At 35.2% G+C, this 14,996-nt stretch overlaps 1 protein-coding gene across 1 annotated transcript; it reads right to left on the bottom strand.

The window, feature by feature from the left end:
- Positions 1-8,733: 8,733 nt before the first annotated feature.
- Positions 8,734-14,992, bottom strand: LOC107576579 (uncharacterized; the record flags this gene model as incomplete). The annotated part of the gene is made up of 5 exons (XM_016262732.1): positions 8,734-8,897; positions 9,849-9,914; positions 11,195-11,302; positions 12,701-12,931; positions 14,719-14,992. Coding segments are annotated over 5 exons (843 nt in total), but the record flags the coding sequence as incomplete, so codon positions are not given.
- Between the last annotated feature and the right edge of the window lie 4 nt (positions 14,993-14,996).

Below are 14,996 nucleotides of genomic sequence, written 5' to 3'. Positions count from 1 at the left end.
GTGTGTGTGTGTGTGAGTGTGTGTGTGTGTGTGTGTGTGTGTGTGTGTGTGTGAGTGTGTGTGTGTGTACATGCGTCAGCCGAAGCTGCTGAAGAAAAGGGAAGAAAACTCTTGAGAAAGAGTTTCAGTCTATGAAAACCGCATTCAGGGGTTCATTTTCATTTTAAATTAAATTTGCATTCACTTTATTTTAAATTAGTTCTTACGCTTTTTGTCATTTTTATTAGTTATTATTTTAAAAAATGTCTACATATTTTATTAATTTTTATTTCCGTTTGAGTTATTTTAGTACATCAAGTTAAACTAAATAAAAATGCTAAATTTTACATCAGCAGCTAGCTGAAATAAAAAATATATATATTTTATTTTGAATATTTGAAATTAATTTATTTATTTCATTTTTATTTTAATTTCAGTTAAAGTTAGTAATTTCATTGTGCATTTCTGTCATTTTTAGTATTTAAATTTTTTTTTTATATATGTCTACTTTTTAATTAATTTTCAGTTTTAGGTATTATTAAACTAATTGAAAATGAGAAATGTTGCTTTGGCAACTATAGCTGAAATAAAAAAAGTTTACGTTTGTTTTATTTCAGTTTATGTTTATAATAATGAAAATCTATTCTGAATTTAAGATCAACTAAATATTAACCATGAGGATGTGCAGCTTTTTAAAGCACTCTCTTTATATATTTCAAAATATTCAAAAATGAATAATCCTAATTGAAAGTCCTCCTTGATTGCAGGCCTGAAATCCAAGAGCTCCTGATGCCCAGTCTTTCAACTAAAACTCATGAGCATCTGCCACCCAGAAAAACACGCTTGATGGGAGTTTTACATGCAAGGATCTGCTCTATTTTCATATGCATTGAAAAATGATTTTTTATGAGTGATTATGTTTCTGTGCCACAACATTAAGTCATTTTAAAAGTGAAAGGACAAAAGTATTATTATGAAGCCGCCTCAAACATATTTGGACACTGAATTCTCTTGCTAAATGCTGATTTAGCTGTGTAAAGGTTATTGCAAAAAAAGGCTCAGAAAAGTGAAGCTGATCTAAGAAAAGCTCCAGCAGTGGTGACTTTCTAATGTAAAGTAATCACATTTTAAGTGTGACTTAGTGTAACTCAAAAGTACTTTTTACACCGTGTGAGATGAGGTTGTGAGTTTTAGCACATGTGGTTTAGCATAAAACATCTCAAGAGGAACCAAAAGTGTGAGACGAATATGAAAGTGGTTTACCACGATATTCTCCATCAGCCTCTGTAGAGCAATACTCATGTTAATATTAGCATCTGTTCTGGTTGGTGACAGATGATAAAAACAGGAACTGAGATCTCAACTGCTGCCCTTGCTTTTTTCACAGCCGCCAAACACTTCAAAAACATTTTCTACACATCTGACTTTCTATTTTCTCTTCTATTTGGTCAAGTGTATGAGTACCCTTTTTACTGAGAATAGCAAAGAATCAGCTCATCTTTCATCTGTGGACTGATAACACTGCACAAACCTTTACTAACAAAAAAAAACCAAGAACATAAATGTGGTGCAAAAGCTGAAAATATCAGGGGATTTTCAGCTTATTGAAAGTCATGGAAACTTTTTAATGCATTTTTCTATCTAACATTTAAATGTAGCTCTATGTGCACAGTAACAAGTCCATTTTTGTCTTGTTGGAAATGCAATAATTCTAAATAAATCATCTCTTAAGGCAAGACACTACAGGGAAACGTTGAATGTCATTTCTCCGATCACAAATGCAGACATGGTTTTATGTTTACGCGGCGCGATGCAGCGCAAAGCGTAAAAAGACAGTATAAGTCATTATAATCCGTAATTATGTCCCCACTGGATGCAACAAATGCCTCGTTTATAATGGGTTTTAATGTTTTTGTCTCGTCGCTCCGGGACACTGCATCACAGTATGGTGAGGGACGTAACATTTCCGTCACACGCTTGAGGTATTCGGCCAATCACAACGCTCTGGATAGCTGGCCAATCAGAGCACACCTCGCTTTTCAGACTGATGAGCTTTGTAAAAATCGACGTGTTTCAGAAAGGCGGGGCATAGAGGAGAAACAACAATGTACAGTATGTGGAAAATAATGTGTTTTTTGAACCTTAAACCACATAAACACATTTCATTACACCAAATACACAAAATAATGTTATTTTTAGCAACATCATATGACCCCTTTAAATCCCATGACTCTAGTTTTGTAGAATTGGTGACTGTGAATCTCAGAAAAACCTCCACATCCAAATTTCAGCCTAGAATCAAAACAATGAAAAGAGTAATTCTGACGAATTTGTTAAGGATACTGAAGATTGTTTGCATTAATTACATCTTAATTCAGTACTTTACTCCCCAAATTATCATTACTGTAATGCAAAAACTTAAAATTGGGAAAAATGTATGCAACGTAAAAGTGTCTATATCTGCATTAATTTTAAAAAAAGATGATACAGACTTTAAGAAAAACATTTAAAACTTAAAAAAATTCTTGCAAAAATAGAAAAAGTTTAATTTAGAGAAAAGCTCCTTTAAATTGATGTATTTGAAATTGTGAACATGATAATATATGATTGTCTGTACTGCCCATAATATTTATATGCTTATGCTTAGAACATATTAAGAATAATAAAACAAATAATTCTATTTTAACTTATTGTATATTTTAATTTTCTATATATTTACACACATTACCGGTCAAAAGTTTGGAATAATAACAATATTTTTTTATGTTAAATTGTTTTTAATACTATATTTTACACTGGAATTAATTTCATTGGCCGTTTTAAGTAAAAATAACATTTGGTGAAGTTCAAAAGAATTAGTGAGTCTTCGGTTTCAGTATTTAAATAAGATATTCATCAAAACAATACTATTCTTCTTTTCTAAGGAACACAAATAAGATTGTTTCAATTGTTTTTGTTCACACAGTGGAAGTCAGTGGGGTCCGAATAAACACTGATCTGCTTTTGAAATGATCTTCACGAGAAAAAAGAAAGTCACACAGGACATGCGGGTGAGAGAACGATGACAGATTGTTAGTTAATTATCACTTGAAGTACAACAGACATGCAAAGATATGTTTGGGTTTCAGAGAAAATAGAGAAGGAAGACTGCATTAATTTGACTATAAATGGAGAACTGTAACGGCTGTAAAGTGCAACAAAAGAAACACATTTATGTAAATGGGTCAGTGTGCGTGAGTGCATGTGTAGAGCTCATGCTTTAAAAATAAATCCTCACTTCAGTTTCCTGCTGTTAAAATAATATTCAGCCTATTAGTGCAGCATCACATCCGTCAGATAAAGAGAGTACTATTGTGTTTCACACTTCAGTATCTTTATTGAGGAAGCAAACAGAAGTATTTTACACAAGTTCACACACACACACAAGTTTTACATCTTTTATCTTAGTGTGAAACAATGCAGAAAACGGGAGAATGAAGCAGAATCAAACTTCAGAAAATAAAACGCTCGTCTGATCATGTGAATAAGTTCCTTTAAATATTCTGAAAGGACTTTAGTGTGTTAACAGCTGTGCAGAAAACATACATTTTTACCATCTTTTATACAGAAGACATGCATTAAAATATCATTCAGTGTAACAATCGTTCATATACCAAAAGATCTCGTCAGGCTTGTGCTCAGGCACACTCGAAAAAATGCTGGGATGTTTCAACCCAACTTTGGCTCAAATATGGACTAACCCAACCGTTGGGTTAAATTTATACATTCAATTTTTAACCCAAAAGTTGGGTTAGTCCATATTTGACCCAAAGTTGGGTTGAATCATCCCAGCATTTTTTTGCGTGCATACTCATTAGATTTCATTAAAAGACTATTCAAGGATCAAAGTTCAATTTGAAATCTTTCCCAATCTTTGCCACTATAGGTTTTTGCAAGCAAGAAATCTTTAGGCATTTAAAATGTAATCAAATTTAGTACGCTTGCTTATTCTTTTACAAATGTTTGTTTATTTTTTTGAAAGGGACAATGCATGTTAATGAACACTTGTAGTAATACAGAATGCAAACAAGCCGGATTATAGCAACATTGCTAATTTACATCCGCAGTCCCTATATATTTATATATATATATTTTAATAGGTACAGGTCAGAATAAGTATGGTGTTTCACATAAATCTGTTGCGCTGCATGATTATTTCACCCATTTTTGGCATTTTATTTTCACATAAGTTATTTGAAAGATTAAAGCAGACACTTTACTTGCATTTCATAATTAGTTACTGTGCTTGAGTACTTGAGCGAGTGCAACTTTTACTCTCTACATTTTTGAATCGAGATATACACTCTTTACTCTAGTACCTTTGTACTAGTTGTCTGGCACCTAGCTTTTCTTCAGCTGTTTACTTCTGCTACAAAAGAAGGAATATTATCATCTGCAGGGCACTGAAAGCACTATATCTTGTGCATTTTGCCCTTACTCACCCAAACTTGTCAACAAGGCTTCTTTATGCGAGTGCGTTAGCAGGTAGTTGTGAATCGCTGGTGTTTTATATATGTGACCCTGGAGCACAAAAGCAGAATTAAGTCTCTGGGGTATATTTGTAGCAATAGCCACAAAAAAAAAAAACATTGTTTTTTTAAATAGTAAAATTATAGATTTTTCTTTTATGCCAAAAATCATTAGGATATTAAGTAAAGATCGTGTTCCATGAAGATATTTTGTAAATGTCCTACCGTAAATATATCAAAACTTAATTTTTGATTAGTAATATGCATTCCTAAGAACTTCATTTGAACAACTTTAAAGATGATTTTCTCAATATTTAGATTTTTTTGCACCCTCAGATTCCAGATTTTCAAATAGTTGTATCTCGGCCAAATATTGTCCTATCCTAACAAACCATACATCAGTGGAAAGCTTATTTATTCAGCTTATTCAGGGTCACATATGAGATGAGGACATTATTACTGCAGCCAGAGATGAGGCCCAAACCAGCACATGCAGAGCAAGAAGCCTTTGACTTTTTAAATTTTACTTAACATTATTTTATGTATACGTTATATTGGAGAGAACTTTTTGAAGGATATACTGATTATGTACATTCGTGAGGGCAATTTTTATCACCACCTTTATAATCGTATCTGTGTTGTCTTTAATGTCAAATATTTGGCTTTAACCAATTACTTCAATCAGTCAAAATACTTTAAACTATTGCCAATAGCAACTGACTGTTTGAAATTGTATCTTAATTATACGTTTAAAAACAGAAGCCAATATGGCAATGACAAAAATCGTTATTATCGATTTTTGCTCATGATATTGTAATAATATTAATACTGATTAATAGAATACATATTAAAACTTTTTTGTGCTTTGTGTTTGCGAAACGGCTCGTCATATATTCTGGCTCTGGCTTCAGAGACAAACACGTCGATCCATGACGTTAGACTAGTCGAGCACAAGTTAAGCAAAAACTCCCATTATAATAACTGATGCTATGAAATTAATCTTTTATCTACATCGTATCTGCACTGTGTTGTTTATGATGTGGGATGTGAGTCTTCAGCGCTGACTAATCTAAGCATCTCTGATTGGACATTGCATTCCAAAGCTCAACACCGCAAAAGAAAAAAAAAAAGCGTAAAAAGCAATCTGATGCAGTGTGAGCGGATCAAAATGTAATGCACGAATAGACATTTTTCATTAATAGGGGTTATGCGCAACAGACTTCCGTATTCTGTTAACCGGGTCTCGTCGCTTCCGGTTCAAGCGTTTTGCATATGCTTAGTTAAATATGAAGCAGTTTTACTCAAGATGCATTCAAAGTAGATACCAATGATGATCATAACCAATGTCCATCACATATGCGGACTGATATCTAAAAGTCTTTTCACATTTAGATATAAAAATTTAATAAAACGTCAACAATAAAAACAGCTAGCTAGTTTAACTGATTATCTTAAAAGTCTATATCGCTATTATTTAATACGGCTGTTAACCCATTTGGTTACACTTTATTTCGATAGTCCACTTTAGACATTCTATTAACTATCAGTAACTTTGTAACTACATGTCAACTACATGTCAACTAACTCTCATTAATTTGCAACTACATGTCTACTAACTCTCAGAGTAGACTGTTAGGGTAGGTTTAGGGTTAGTAGAATAAGTTGACAAAGAAAGTGTTAGAAGATATTAAGCAGACAGTCTACTAATACTCTACTAACTGTTAGTTGACATGTAGTTGCAAAGTTACTTACTGTTAGTAGAATGTCTAAAGTGGACTATCGAATTAAAGTGTTACCACACGTTCTCCGACAAGCGGAAGCAATGAGACCTGTTTTCTGGGTTTGGTCAGGTGATGTTCGACATATACCCTATTTGCACATTTAATTTTAATCGTGACAGCTGTAGAGCATTGTTTAATTGTGCAGACATTAATAATGCAATATGTATCTGTAAACAGAAATGTTCTGTAAACCAGGGTCAGAAATGAACTGATTATGTACATTCGTGAGGGCAATTTTTATCACCACCTTTATAATCGTATCTGTGTTGTCTTTAATGTCAAATATTTGGCTTTAACCAATTACTTCAATCAGTCAAAATACTTTAAACTATTGCCAATAGCAACTGACTGTTTGAAATTGTATCTTAATTATACGTTTAAAAACAGAAGCCAATATGGCAATGACAAAAATCGTTATTATCGATTATTGCTCATGATATTGTAATAATATTAATACTGATTAATAGAATACATATTCAAACTTTTTTGTGCTTTGTGTCTGCGAAACGGCTCGTCATATATTCTGGCTCTGGCTTCAGAGACAAACACGTCGATCCATGACGTTAGACTAGTCGAGCACAAGTTAAGCAAAAACTCCCATTATAATAACTGATGCTATGAAATGAATCTTTTATCTACATCGTATCTGCACTGTGTTGTTTATGATGTGGGATGTGAGTCTTCAGCGCTGACTAATCTAAGCATCTCTGATTGGACATTGCATTCCAAAGCTCAACACCGCAAAAGAAAAAAAAAAAGCGTAAAAAGCAATCTGATGCAGTGTGAGCGGATCAAAATGTAATGCACGAATAGACATTTTTCATTAATAGGGGTTATGCGCAACAGACTTCCGTATTCTGTTAACCGGGTCTCGTCGCTTCCGGTTCAAGCGTTTTGCATATGCTTAGTTAAATATGAAGCAGTTTTACTCAAGATGCATTCAAAGTAGATACCAATGATGATCATAACCAATGTCCATCACATATGCGGACTGATATCTAAAAGTCTTTTCACATTTAGATATAAAAATTTAATAAAACGTCAACAATAAAAACAGCTAGCTAGTTTAACTGATTATCTTAAAAGTCTATATCGCTATTATTTAATACGGCTGTTAACCCATTTGGTTACACTTTATTTCGATAGTCCACTTTAGACATTCTATTAACTATCAGTAACTTTGTAACTACATGTCAACTACATGTCAACTAACTCTCATTAATTTGCAACTACATGTCTACTAACTCTCAGAGTAGACTGTTAGGGTAGGTTTAGGGTTAGTAGAATAAGTTGACAAAGAAAGTGTTAGAAGATATTAAGCAGACAGTCTACTAATACTCTACTAACTGTTAGTTGACATGTAGTTGCAAAGTTACTTACTGTTAGTAGAATGTCTAAAGTGGACTATCGAAATAAAGTGTTACCACACGTTCTCCGACAAGCGGAAGCAATGAGACCTGTTTTCTGGGTTTGGTCAGGTGATGTTCGACATATACCCTATTTGCACATTTAATTTTAATCGTGACAGCTGTAGAGCATTGTTTAATTGTGCAGAGGCAATTTTTGCCCCTTCATCTTGAATTTGTGGGGAATTTTTGTTCAGTTTGGTGGCATTTTTGCCACAAGCCCCCGTTAATTTCCGACCCTGCTGTAAAAGTTTCAGAACAACATGTGACTGCTTCAACTCGCTCCAGACGGCCAAATTCAGAAATGCATAACTCAATCTAGCAAAGCTCAGATTTTCTGTGACTTCAATTGCTTTGAAATGTTTTAATTCTAAATCACCAAACTGCATCACGTCTGCAAGATGTCTGTTAAAGATCGCTTCATCTGGAAAGCATCTGCGGTGTACAAACATCTGAAAGACGTCTTTAAGATGCCAGTTTTACATTCAATCTAAATCATTAACATCTTAAAGACATCTTCTAAACGTCTATTTGACATCTGATAGGAAACGTCCAGTAGACGTATTGCAGATGAGCAAACACTCTTAAAAATATGTCTTGCAGATGTTAAATAGATGTCTCCGTGATGTACGTGTGCTATCAGGGTGTGTTTTCATGACTTTTGAGCACTTTCTTTTAAGCTTTTTCTTGCCGTCATACAGTCGCAGTTGCAAATCGGGAAGTGCTAAAAACAGAAGTGCTCAGTAGTTCGAGGGAAAATAACATGCGATTGGTTTCCTCTTTTTTTCATTGTTTTGCTTACTCATGATCTAACAGTTCAGCCCAGACTTGTACGTTAAACTCACGGTATACAACCCGTAACACCACATATCAACATACAGTACCGTCGTTAACCTGTCAAGCTAAATAGTTTACAAATGCAAAGAGATATGTGCTTTATATAACCTCCCAATAATATAAAAACTTCCAAAGCCAAACATAAGTGAAAATAAGCACTCGGTTTCCCAGGGAACGTGCGATCCTACACAAGTTGTCGCTGTGAAACTAGCGTCTCTGTACCTGCGAGTAAACACACTCCTCCTGAAGCCGCTGCTGCGGAGCGTTTGAGTGGTTCGGAGTGAACATAACCTCGCCGTACTGAACCTCCTCCTCCTTAACCTTCTTCTTCCTCTTTGTCTGCGGTTGGACTGCGGCGTATTCCACATCAGCAGCCAGGAAAGATTCTGCGATGAGAAAGGAGAAATGATGACAAGACGTTCTGGATAGCTGTTAGTCACTGCTAGTCTACTGCAGAAATAGCAGCTTTACCACAACTGCTAACTGACAAATGAAGCTTTTCAGGAGTGAAACTATTTTACTAAGAAAGTAGCAAACAATAATGATGAAAAAAGATCAAATCCAGTGCAAGTTTAACTAGCGATGGGAAGATCGGATCATTTTAACAACTCTCTTGCTCATTCTCATTCAATAAAATGAACGAATCTCTGAGTCATTTCGTTCAATTGAGCAGCTAAATGTTTAAATTTGATACATTTACACGATCTTTGATCATATTCTGAATTAGAAAATCATTATATTGCAGCAAGTTCACTTTCTGACACCCTGATAGCACACGTACATCACGGAGACGTCTATTTTAACTCTACGTCAGAATGAGTAACAAGTTGCAGATTTAGCCTAGCGTCGAATGGTTGAGCTTGACTAGTCAACCCTGCAATTGAAGTCTTTCCGTCATCCTGTAGAAAGAGTTTAATGATGACACTTTCTCTGAGTCACTTCTCCATTTGTGTAAAAAGGGGAAAAACACAGTAACAACTTTGCACTGAACATGGGATGGGAACTCATTCAGAGCTAAAGAATCAACTCCAAAAGAGCTGAAAAGAGTTGTTCACTTAGATTTGAGTTTTAAACATGATCTTAAACCATAAAGCAGCTTTCAAACGTTAAACTAAGTGATTTTAAAAGACAGATGCAACCAGTTTCTACTTCATCTTTTCTTTTAGTCTGCATCTGAAGTGATAAATCAACAGGAAGGTGATAGTCACCGTATGAGCTTGAGTTTTAGGGAGTAGCGTCACTAATTTAATGATTGAGAATAATAAACCACAAGCTGACAGATTCTTGTGTTGTTTTACAGTGTAAAGTTGATCTCTGAGCTTCACGGAGTTTCTTACCTGTATTCTTCTTTTCACCCTTTTTCTCATGAGAGATATCAGCGTATATGAGCTCTGTATCTCCAGCTGACGGGAAAACACTGACATTAGCAACAGATCAACTACAATCTCATATTTCAGTCATTAAAGTATTGCCTTCAAAACTATCCTCAGATCATGCTGGCTAAACGTTTTTCACATATCAGACCAACCCGATCTCATGAAAGTGCGTATAAATAGTACGCCAAATAAAAATGAAAACTCCTGGTATTGATAATGCAAAAATGGACATTGGCGTGTATATGCTACGCGATGGGTAGATTTAGGGTTTTGGGGTAGATGCGTATCATATGCACGCCAACAAATTTCGTATCATATGCATGCAAAAACTGCGTATTATCTGCACACCAAAGTCCATTTTTGCGTATCAATACCACGAGTTTTCGTTTTTATTTGGCGTACTATTTATACGCATTTTCATGAGAACGGGCTCATCAGACTGTTTGCATGTAACGCACTGAGAAAAAAGCAAGGAAAGAATACAGTAAGTGAGGTCATATATTCACCAATATTTGAATATCTTTGAAACGCACATAGAAAGTACCTTCCCAAAAAATTCACAAACGCTTAATTTAACCTCAGATTACATAGTTAAACATGTTCAGTATGTTAATGAATTCCAGTCATTCATAAACAAGGCGTGCATGTCTGCACATTTATAATTGGCTAACTATTAACTAACTGCTTAACTAATTAATTTTGTAATTATATACTATTATGGTAATGTAGTGTCAAAAGAGCACTAAACATTTGGATGTTTTATGCATGTTTTACATGTTGGAAGCTGGTGTACATTTTTCAAACCAACCAGCATTTTGAAAATACAAATACTTTCATTAATCAGAACAGCTTTTAGAACAATTTACATTAGAAAATATTAAATATGCTCATGTTTTCATGAATGAGGTCGAATGACTTTAACTTTGCTCTTCATACTGTGATCAAACTCAAGTACTTAAATTAATGGTCAAAAATCATTATCAAATAATCTGGTTAAAACTAAATACTTTTCTTTCTAAATATTCATGATGCTTGAGGAATAATAGTTTCAAAGCCTTTCTGCCATTTTGCACCAATTTTAACCCCAGAAAGTTTGTCAAATCTCCACCAAAACTGGCTCAGATCATTTTCATCACATCTCAAATGTTTCTACTTTGGCTTTTGGTGTAATTGTGTTTGAAGCTGTCTGTAAGAGAGTGCAATGACCAAACACATCTCTGCAGCATATATAACACATAAGCTACAAATAGTACTACATTTGAACCTTCATCAGTTAATATATGAACTAGAGATTTAAACACACTGACCTGGTGTCGACTTGAGCTGCTTCTTCTTGTAAATATAACATACGGTGAAGAACAGCAGAATCAGGACCAGAGCAACGCAGCCCAAAGTAATCAGAGAAAATTTTAAAACTATGGAAGAAAAAACACAAGGCCACTTAAAACAACCCCAAAACTGCTTTGAAAAGTTCATTCATAACAACTGCAACAGCAACAAGAACAGAACAACTTCATGCAATTAACAGCACAGTGAATTAGTTCAACAATCATATTAGCTACAGAAGCGTCTGTGAATCCCTCACTGCCATCATTATTACTGGGTTTATTGGTAATTTGCAGTATTTGTTGTTGTTCAGCACTCACACATTTTTGGAAATTCTTCAAGGCTCTGAGTGTGGGTTTGATTCGTATTTGCTGATGAGAAACTCGTACCATTTTCTGATGACTGTTTCAACGTAGGGGTCAAACTAGAGGTCACAGCTGCAGTAGTTGGTCCTGTAATAAAACATCAGCACAGAATCACCTGCTTTCTCTCTTAATATGAAGTACTACATTTTTGAAGAATTAAATGGGCAAGTAAGAGAATCGATTTGTCTGAATCTCATGAAAACAAGGACATATTCCAGGTCACATTTCAGTTCAGAACTGCATTATACAGTAAATATTTTGCATGTCTCATTTAATGTTTTTATGGGCATTAAACTGTTTTGAATTGTAATAGTTACCCCTCAAATATAATTTCTGACTTATGAGGAAAATGCAAAAAAATAAAAATAAATAATACATGAATGCATTTTAAAAAATAAAATTATATTATAAAAAGTAAAGTATACATACTGTAATTATAGTATTTTTTCCATCTTTATATTAAGTTATAATTAAAATCTAATTAAAATCATCATTTCATCATCAAAAATGTACCTGAGACAAATGTATCATATGCAACTGCAGTAATACAAATCAAATAAATTATCTTTGTAAATAATTGCAATTACAAAAATAAACTAAATTCTTGAACATTATAGTAATGAAAATTTAGGATATTGAGTGTTTTTAAGCGTCATGCAAATAATATCACAATGCAAATAAAATGAATGGTTGTAAAATAGTCCTTATGCAAAATATAAATTCTTTTGATTTTTTGGGTGAGATTTTTGTTTGTTGTTTAAAATTTAGTGCCACTCCAGCTACTGTCAAGAAATAAGTGAAAACAAGTAATATATATTTATATATAAACAAATAAAAAAAAGTTTTAAAAGTTTATTGATGATTTAAAAAAAATCTAAATCTGGTCACACTTCATTCAAAATCTTTTATTATGAATTAACAAAAAAAAGGAGAGTCCTAGAGGAGTTAAACTCATCACAGTCCCCCGAAATACGCTTCAGAGATACTGCATTCTGTCATAAGGGGATTCAGTGGTGAAATGTGACTTTGACAGGTTCCTGACAGGTTTTGTGAGATTCTGCATCACTCTTGTTGCTGTTGCTGTTGTCTAGCAAATACTTCATTCATGTATTAGAAGCTCACCAGTACAGGGTTGGAGTCTAATGGTCTTCTGTGTGTGACTGACGTGGTTCTTCACGCTGCAGCTGATGTTTCCATCAGTTCCCTCATCCAGATCAATGCTGCTCTTTCCATCCATCAGTGGATCTCCATTCAGAGTCCAGCTGTAGAGGAGCTGATCCCCCTCAGAGGAGCAGAACACTGACCTCTGATTGGAGGAGCAGATGATTGACACTTCCACTGAGCCAATAGCAGCTGGAGGGAGGGACACATGACAGTCACATGACAAACACAGGAGAATCTTGTTCTTCCACACGACTCAGGCCCTGACCCAATGCCTTGTCCAAACACCCACACTCGTGGTCTTTGCACTTGACCACTTGACAACTTCTATGAAGGGACACACTTATAGTGTTGTAAAAATGCAAGTGTTTACAGAGCCTTATTTTTATTTTCAATACTTTGCATATTAAAATCAACTTCTAAATATCTGTTCTGTAGTCTCTTTAACAGATGACACAATTTAATTTTGTGGTGCTTCTTTTGATAAAAAGCAGTTGCAAATGTTGTACAAAATAATTATCACCACTACTCATTTGCACCAATAAAACATGCAACTCTTTGTTTTACTAACAAATTATATGTAATATCTAATTATTATTAATATTTCACATACATTGGAAAGGTTTCCGTGACCTCTCATGAGATCTCTGGAAAAAGTCTCATGATTTATTTCCACAACATGATGCATGATGGGATACACTAACCCTCGAATAACGCTCCGGAGCGGTATTCGAGATAGTGTGGGTTTAATGTGCGTTAAGGGCACTGCACTCTGACGTTTTTAAAGGGGTCATATTATGCGATTTCAAGTTTTTCTTTCTCTTTGGAGTGTTACAAGCTCTTGGTGCATAAAGAAGATCTGTAAAGTTGCAGAGACTAAACTCTCAAATCCAAAGAGATATTCTTTATAAAAGTAAAGAGTCAGCCACGCCCCCCTAAAACGGCTCGTTCTAACACGCCCCCACATGTCTACCTCACTATGTGGGAAGATTTGCATAACGCCGCCCAAATGTTCACACAAAGAAAGAAGGCGTAACTTTTATTCTTGCTGTAGTATTGTTGCTGCCGCCGCCGCCATGTCGTGAAGGCGCTGTGTTTTGTTGTGAAACCGTTCTCAACCCCGCCGCCTCCGCTCACTCTAGGCCGCCGTGTGTGACACTGTTTCGTTGTGAAAGCGAAACTACTTTGACGCGTTTCAGAAAGGCGGGGCATAGAGGAGAAACAATAATGTACAGTATGTGGAAAATAATGTGTTTTTTGAACCTTAAACCGCATAAACATTTCATTACACCAAATACACCAAATAATGTTATTTTTAGCAACATCATATGACCTCATTAAAACCTGGGACAGTCTTGCGCACGCACTTCCTCCTTCGCTCTTTAAGTGGCCAAGACCGCAAGTGTGGGTATGACGCCTGTTTCACACATACTCCGTCTGCAGTGCGTTGCGTTGCGTTTTTTTTACGCACCCATGTTAACGGATTAGAGCTTTCACACTGCTTTCCGTCAGTGCGCTACAGGTGCGGCGCGTTTCCACTTGCTTGAGCAACTTAATATGCAAATCTAAAAGCCAAATGCATTTAATACGCTGTTTATATTAATTGAGTTTAAACGTGAATACATCTATGAAAGATTGTGTTAACTGTACTGTGTCAAAAGAGGATCACAATGATGAGAAAAGCACTTTCAGTATAGGCTAACTACGTTTGGATCTGAAATCAAAATAATGGATAAATGTTGTGTTTGTGATATACAGCCGCGGATCAGGAGCGGACTGCAAACCCGTCCTGTGTGAAAGCACAATGTGTCCGTGCTGCTTCTGCACTGCAGACGGACCGCACTCTGGAGTCTGTAGTGTGTTTACTGTGTGCTTCAGGAATAAAAACCTTCCCAGAGATTCAACTGATTGATCTGCATGAGAGTGAGATCTTTGGAGAACATGAGACTGGAACGAGTCTGATGAGAGAGTTTCTGTACCTTCAACAATCACTTGAAGATCTCCTCGAGATGTTTCTGTGCCGTCTGAGTGATGGAGTGTTAATGTGTAATTCCCTGAATCTGCTCTGATCACACGCTTTATTATCACAGTCCCATTAATGAAGGTCACTTCAGGTCTGTTATTATAAAGATCACATTCCCTCATCCTGCCATATTTTACTCTACAAACTGGACCATCTTGTGTGTAGTTTATTCTCTTTATTAACTTCAGGTCATATTCTCTAGCGTCCAGCACCGTCAGCAGATTGAGTTTGTGT

This window comes from Sinocyclocheilus grahami, unplaced genomic scaffold, assembly GCF_001515645.1.
Source record: "Sinocyclocheilus grahami isolate Dianchi unplaced genomic scaffold, SAMN03320097.WGS_v1.1 scaffold3964.1, whole genome shotgun sequence".
NCBI classification, from domain to species: domain Eukaryota; kingdom Metazoa; phylum Chordata; class Actinopteri; order Cypriniformes; family Cyprinidae; genus Sinocyclocheilus; species Sinocyclocheilus grahami.
This window is presented reverse-complemented; position numbering and strand designations above follow the sequence as displayed.